General features: G+C 28.5%; 1 protein-coding gene across 1 annotated transcript; it reads right to left on the reverse strand.

Moving 5' to 3' along the window:
• Nucleotides 1–450: 450 nt before the first annotated feature.
• On the reverse strand, nucleotides 451–6,321 carry LOC111294389 (beta-1,3-N-acetylglucosaminyltransferase lunatic protein, putative (DUF604)). The gene is made up of 4 exons (XM_022887678.2): nucleotides 5,459–6,321; nucleotides 4,298–4,547; nucleotides 934–1,473; nucleotides 451–718 (listed from the first exon to the last, which is right to left on the reverse strand). The coding sequence occupies exons 1-4, from the start codon at nucleotides 6,043–6,045 to the stop codon at nucleotides 611–613; spliced, it is 1,485 nt and encodes a 494-aa protein (XP_022743413.2). The 5' UTR covers nucleotides 6,046–6,321; the 3' UTR covers nucleotides 451–610.
• Nucleotides 6,322–8,147: the final 1,826 nt, after the last annotated feature.

Consider the following 8,147-nt stretch of genomic DNA (forward strand, 5'->3'; position numbering starts at 1 on the left):
TTATTGATCTTTTGCTAGAAAACAACTAACATTAAATCTTTTTTGCCACTTTCTGAATTCTTTCCTTTTCCTCCTTCTGATGATTGTTATTTCATGCTTGTAGCATGGATCTCTTAGCGGTTCTGCATATTTTCAATGTCTCCAGTTGGACTACTTATTCTCATTGGGGGTTCAAATCCAGACCCTTGCAATATCATCCATGGTGAAGCTGTTACCGGGACTGCCACAATCATCCATATTAAAGTTTCTCATTTCCTGTCATTCCCCACAATTGGAAACTGAAAATTGTGAAAAGAAAAAGTTTAGTTCCACTAAATATTTGATTACATTTTAGGATAGAGACGTGCATGGAAATCGAACAACTTCTCTTTTGTTAGCGCTGTGCATTGGATGGTTGAATGTTGACGATCATATCTACGCAACAGTTAATTATCATTTTTTTGGAATAGGTAAATTATCATTCTCTCAAGTCATTTGTCATTCAATAATGTTAAAACTATGAGAAAAGGAGTTTAGGTTTCTTCTAGCTAAAAATGGCTATAAAAAAAATCCTAGACGCTATTAGTACTCTCCAGGAAATGCCTATTTACATAAGTTTCCCTGCCTACCTCTATATAGTAGTTGTTTCCAATTTTCTGCAATTCCTAATTCTAATTAGCATACTGCCACTCTTTATGCTTCCTTTTTCCATGATCTCGCAGCATTGTCTATGTGGCGCCTGCGTATACAGAAAACATCAGGATTATATGTTCAACATGTTTAATTGAATGAGATAAACTGATCAGGTTTGAGTAGAGATTTTAAGTTCAAATATTAACACTCTTATGCAAGACTTGCATGTCTTGCATTCAAAGAACTAGGATTGTGGTATCTAGGTACACATATTTCTAAAGAAATATCTGTATTTTTACTGCTAATACAGTTGAAACTCACCTTTTTCCAATAATCTAGAGCCATCTTCATTGAAGAAACTGTGATGTTATTGACAGCCATTACCAGGGCATAGTCTGCTCTATTACAGAATTCTTCCGACTTGGCTAACTTGTACCTGGTCCTGGTTCCACTTATGCCAACCTCCTCAACCTGGTCCAGGAAATAAACAATTGGCCATTCACACCGGTCAGCTGACATAGGTCGGGTATTAAACGTGAAAGGTCCATTGCTCCAAGTCTTCCATGTCTTAAAAGTCTGCAATGGCATATGCAGATCAAATGCAGTCACAAACCATGGATATATTTGAATGGTGTAGCCCCATGAAATGACAAATGACCATTTCCTCTTGCTGTCATAGCAGAAACTTTGCTGGAGGATCCGGCCCGGATCAACCCGGTATGCTCGGATAAGGGTCTTCAAGGAGTCAATCCGGGTCTTGTTGGGGAACATGGGCATCAAGCCATCTAGGTGGTGGAGTGAGACTAGTGGCGTCAGGGGGTGCGCTGCTAGTAGACCATATGGATCCCCTCTAACATCAAACTGAAATTTTTTTATGAAAAAAATAAATATTATCATCCAGAAATTTTCAAAAAACTATAGAACTGGGTACTTAAATATTTCCGCAAAGTCAAGCACAAAAATTAAAATAAATAAAAAAAGCATTAAATTCTAGTTTAATGATTAGTATTCAAATCTTAGTAATTTTAAATATAATAAAATAAAAAGTACTTTACTAATAAATATGTTTTAAGGGTATTATTAAAAATCAATAATATTAGATGATGCCTTTTCTCAATGTATTATCATTGCTTACAATGAAAACAACTTTCTTTTCTTTAGCAATGACTAAAGTGGGTCATCAATATTCATAAGGAAAAAGTATAGGTTTTCAGATTAGTCAAATTAGCAGAGAAAAAGAATCTTCATATAAACTGTCTGTAAGTAATGCAAATGAATAGCCTTGCCAACAAAGGATTTTTTTTCCTCTGCCACATGGCCAATTATGGATTACCCATGTTCATGCCCTGTTTAAATGCATGAGAATGAGAAGCACAATTAAAAAAAAAAAAAAAAGACATACTTGAAAAGAAAATGCATTGATGGTAGTGCCCACTCAACAACCTCAAATGGGAAGCTAACACCTAACAACAGTTCATGGACATTAAATGTTGAAAACTTTAATTTTTCAGATCCTTTGTTCCTCAATATTTGGGACCAGACAGCTGGAAAAAAGTAATGGTTAGTATGGTACATTGTTCTTTGTAAAATCTTTTCAAAAGAAAAAAGAGAAGAGGAAAGTGGTCAGCAAAATCTAAGGAAAAAAAAAAGAGTAAATATAAATCTTACCCACATGCAAGCAAACCAAAATAGATCATTTTTTTCTTTTAAATCTAATCTAAACATCTTTTACAAAAAAAAGAAAAAATAAAGACCAAATTTATCATTATATTGTATGATGTTAACATTGAATTTTATACTTCAATTTTGTCAAATTTTGTTAATTTTTAGATTAAAAAATAATGAAATTGATGAAATTTTGCTATTTACAATAATAAAATCTTTTAAATTTATTATTTTATTCAAAAATCAATAAAACTTAAAATATAATAATAAAATTTAAATAAAATAACAAAATTCAATATTAATTGATATTATAAAGACAAATTTTCCTCATCCTTTTATGGCATCAAAATAGTATATATAAACAAATAAAATTTAGTAAAGAAGTAAAATAAAAAAAAAAAGTATGAAAGGGGACCAATAATAGTAGCTGAGGATACAACAATCCTCCATGTGAAGTAATAGAAACGAATAAGTTGTTTTCTACCAGAAAACTTAAAAGAATTTCAGGAAGTTTGACAGAGAAACCATTTTAACTTAACCAACAAACTTTTTCTAAATTTCTACCAGCGGAGATGTTATCTCACAGAGTTGGTTTCTTCATATGACTGACATTTCCAAACAACTTCTTTTGGTTCTACTTTTACAACTGTGAAAAGTACTAACAATAAAAACTGTAGGCCAGACCTATTCTTTGTGTTGGGTATACATATCTATCTTCACATGGTTCCCCTTTAATTTGTGGCCTATTCCTTTTGTTTGTATCTTTGGGACCTTAAAAATGCAATAACTTCACACGGTTCCCCTTTAGTTTGTGGCCTATTCCTTTCGTTTGTTCGTTTGGGACCTTAAGAATGTAATACTAGTTTGGCCCAAAAATGATTTTTTTTTTTTTTTGGTTGGTTTTCGATTTTCAACTTTGTCAATTGAGTTGACAAAGCAAACTTTTCTTTACCTAATGCTAAAAATTCAGTCCTCTATCTTCGGTTATATAATTCAATCAAATTAATATTCAAGTTAACCGTCATGTCATAGGATCCATTGGTTAACAAATTCAGGTACGATAAAAATGCATTCTCATCACATTGAAATCCCAAAAATCATTGAATCCTCAGAGAATACAATGACTTTTGAAGATCAAATCAAGCTCCATTGCTGTGGGAATTAATGTACTTTTTTACCAGAGACATTATTTTGGCTTTCCATTTTCTAATTTTCGTTTTTACTATAAGTTTTATGTCATATATATATATATATATATATATATATATATAGAAATGAACTCTTGTGTTATACTTATCTACACACCTAAATGAAATGATTGGATCTACAATGTTCCCACATCTTAATTTGTAATAAACCTTAATTTCTTCATAAATCTAAAGAAAATGATAGTAGAAGAAAATTTCCATGATTTTTCGATTTTAAGATGCCTCAAGTGCTAAGCTTTTTCATTCCCCGCTTGCTTTACTTTATAATAATTCTATTTTTCTTCATATTTTAAATTTTTCAATACAAAAAAATCACCATTAAGCCAGTAAATATATAAATGACATTTTCATGTAAATAAATATGATTTTTTTTTGCCAAAATACTAATAATATATATGAGTTGAAGAAATAAAATTACGCCTGAAAGTCCATTCATTAAATTTATAATTATATGCTAATTAATATCTTGATAATGTAATTATGCTTTGATTAGGATTTTGAAAACTTAATTATCTTTAGCAAGGAATCTAAAATAGGGTTTTCATAAGCTTTAACATCATTCTACAGTATAATGGCAAAAGGATTGGCGAAAACAAAAGATAAGATGGCAAAAGCAATCTTTAATCAGTGGACCAAAATCACCAACCAAACCAAAGAAAGAATTCTACACGTGGCAAGAAACCCTTCAAAACGTCAAAATCTACCCTATGAATTTTGCCGGGATGAATTACCGGCATCTCATCTTTGCATTAAATAGTCGCCACGCGCAAAACAAAATTCATGATCGTCAAGTAATAAGAAAATCAACGTACCTGATGAAACCCAGGTTCTTTAGTGAGTGGGACCCCAATCTCACTGATGCAAGCCCATATCCTTTGATCAGAGCCGTAGAAATGAAAGTACCTTTCGAGACAACCGTCCAATACTTTGACTAATTTCTCAGCCAGTGGATAACTCACTGCAAAACCTCCACCCCCAAACGCCATGTCGTATGCATGCATTACGTTTTGTTCTACACTCTCTGAAATTCCACCAATGTACCACATTTCACGATGATCATACCTTTAAGAAATTTTTAAAAGAAAATTTCAAACATTATTAAATTTTAAAAGTATTAGTGCAATTTTTATCAAAAAAATTATTTACTCATGTAATATTATTTATGAAATTATATACATCAATAAAAAGTATAATCATTATATCAAATATTTTTTATGTAATATAAATTAATAAAAAATCAAACCTATATATAATTAAACAAAACTTGAACTTAATAATACTTGAATAAAAAACTTAAATGTATTGAAATCTCTTGTTTATCATTGCGACATTGCATTGGCATGTAAAATGTTCAATTTGTAACCAAAATTAGAAAATTTTATCATTAATAATTTTGATGTGCTACAAAAATGACATTGATATTACATGAATTAAAGTTTTTTTTTGTGTAAAAACATGCGAAAAAAACCAAGGTTAACTTTTACTTGTCATTAAATAAAATTATACATTAAAAAATATACCAAAAATACACCCACAAAAATCATCAAAAAGTATAAAATCGTTCATGTATTTTGTAAATAAAAATGTAAGATGAGTGACACACATATAAAAAGCTTATTTGTAATCAGATTAAAAAAAAAGAGAAATTAATTTAAATCAGCAAAATTTTTTAATTTTTTTTAATCATTGATTTCAATATTTCAAAAAATAAAAAAGATAATTAATAATAATAATTTAATATCTTTTAAATTTATTGAAATCAATTATTAAAATATATATAAAATTAAAAATTTTATTATGATAAGTTATCCTTTCTCTAACATTCTTCAATTTAAAAAAAGAAGAATAATACATTTAATAAGGTAATATTAGAAATTTCTTATAAACAGTTTTTAAAAATTGCAGGAAATGAAAATTTTCGTGCAATAATTAATAAAAAAAATAAAAAAAGTCAACCAAAAAAAAGGGTTTACCTCGCTAAGACAGAAACTAAGTTATGAGTGAAAAACACGGTATCATCATCACCCATCACAAACCACCTTACATTAGGCAACTTCAAGTTAAAACTATCCCATATTATTCGGGCGATCCGAACCGCATGTCTCGAACTCGAATACTTAAACCGAGTCCACTCAGGACTCGATATCCGATAAGGCAACGAAATAGCCGTTTCCGTATGATAACCGTTAACGATCCCGTTGTCTTCGGGTTTTTCATCAAACCAGAAAAAGCCGAGGGTGGAATCCACATGCCACCAAAGCGAACAAACAGCGCGTCGTTCTTTCCACGTCTTGGCTGAGCCACCGATGCCAAAGAGGAGGTGGGAAATGTTGGTTGGGGCATTGTCGGGTGGTTGTTCGGAGCCGATTTTCTGGTTCAAAGAAGTGAACCGGGTAAACGGGTAAGGCCGGTTCGAGAAGGAGCCGTAAAGAACGAGAGCTATGGAGGTGAAAAGGCAGACGAGAAGAGCGATTCGGGTGATAAGCAGGAACTTGTCACGTGGCTTCTCTGGAGAGAAGAAGAACGCCGTAGTTTTGAGAAGGTCCTGTCGTGGACTCATTTTTTTTTCTTTCGGAAACTGCTTTGAAATTGAAAGAGAAGCTGGCAACAAGAAAGAAGAATAAAAAAAAAAAAACTGAGAAAATATCGGGTTTTGGTTGGTTTGTGGATGTTTCAAGGAAAGTAGCTTTAGATTTTTGACAGCCTTTTTTTCTTTCTTTTGTTCTTGTTCTTGTTCTTGGTTAAGACAGGAGACCAAATAATATTGAAAATGAAGAGATTAGCTGCGGGCTTTTTTTTTTTTTTTCTTTTTTAAAGATAATAAACTGCCGGATTTGATTTTAAGAGAGTTTTGAGTTTGGATTAAAGAGTAGGTTAATGAAGGTGTTTTGAGAGAGTTTAATGGTTAATGAGTTTATTGAGGATAATAAATTTTTGGTTAATAATTTACTTACTACTTTTAGCACGTTAGTTGATATGTATCAAATAAAATGGGAGAGTGTTCCACCAAAGCAAAAGTAAAAATAAAAAATAAAAAATGAAAAAAAAGGCTTTTAATATATTTTTTATATACAATTTTTTTTTTTTAATGTTACAAGAAAACAAAATTGAAAGTATATGTATGTTTTTCTCCCTTCATCATATAACCAATAAATATTAAAAAAAAATTATCTCATACATCATTAATGAAAATTGTAAACTAATTTAATTCACAGTTTTTTCCTTACACTCGATAGGATTTGATTATAAGATCAACTTTTAATATATATATATATATATATATATATATTTAAAATTTTAATAAAATAAAAAACATATAATTAATCTTGTTTATGATATTTATAAATTTCAATGACACATATGAAATAATAATTTATGAATAATTATTATGTTTTTTTTATCAAATATTGTTTAGTCTACATAACTAACAACTTATAATCCAATATGTACCCCAAATCTATTTACATTAATCTTTTACCCGTGAAAAATTACCTGATTTTTATATTTATAATAATATTTAACTTAATTTATTAAAAATTTATATAAAATTTTTATACATTTAAAATTTTATTTTTATCTTAAATATTTGTAACTTCTCTCTTTTTATTTTTTATTAAATTTATATATTTAATATTAAAATCTTTGATTTGATTTTTAATTTCTTAAATCGAAAGCATAAAATTTTCAAAATAAAAAAATATAATTTATTAACAAAAATTTTCAAATAACTTTTTGATCTCCATCTTAGTTTAGAAAAGTTTATTAGTAAATATTTAAGACATTTAAAATTTTAATTAAATTCATTTCATAAATTTGACTACTTAATTAATACAAAAGAGAAATTTGTCATATAAAAAAAATGTTTACATAAAATCCAAATGTAATAAGTATTTATAGATCGCAAGAAATTATATGAAAAAATATAATTAAAATAAAGTGCAACTAAAAGTTAATAGAGAAATTTGAAATTGAAAACAAAATTATGATTTAGGAAGTCAAACCGAAAAAGTTCATGGAATTCTAAACCATTCTCCAATCCTCTAAATATTTATCTTTTTCATGCATACATATATTCATGCTCAGAAAGTTTCATTCATTATAAAAAAAATGATAGGAAAACTCCAATTTAAAATTTTTATCACTGTAATAGAATAAAGTTTACAATAAGAGCAATAGAACTTATATATATTAACAAAAAAATTACATGACAATAAAAAAATGAAAACCTTTTTAAAAATAAACCACATACCTCAAGGAATCGAAAAAAAAAAAAGATTCATTGTTTATTCTTATTTATCTTATAAATCATTGCCAAAAAAAATAAAAATAAAAATGGAAAAATTTAAGGGAGAAAATAGAGTTTTGAAAAAGAAATTCGAATGAAAAAATATTTTTAAATGAAAAATTTGAAGAAATGTTAAATGGAGGTGGTAAAGAATTGAGTTTTGGATGGAATAGAATAGCAAAATTCTATTATGTTTTTAATTTTACATCAAGTATTTTAAAATATTAATAATTAATATGTTTTATCCATTTATTTAAATGGATGTTTTTGTTCACTTATTTAACTTGAAATTAAAAAATAAATTAAGATGGATATTTTTAAGTCCTTAAACTAAAATTTTTAAATAGTAATTCATGTATGCTCTTATCAATTTAAAC

The sequence above is a fragment of the Durio zibethinus genome, chromosome 14 (genome assembly GCF_047325235.1).
Source record: "Durio zibethinus cultivar Kanyao isolate XHJ-2024 chromosome 14, ASM4732523v1, whole genome shotgun sequence".
Taxonomy (NCBI): Eukaryota; Viridiplantae; Streptophyta; class Magnoliopsida; order Malvales; family Malvaceae; genus Durio; species Durio zibethinus.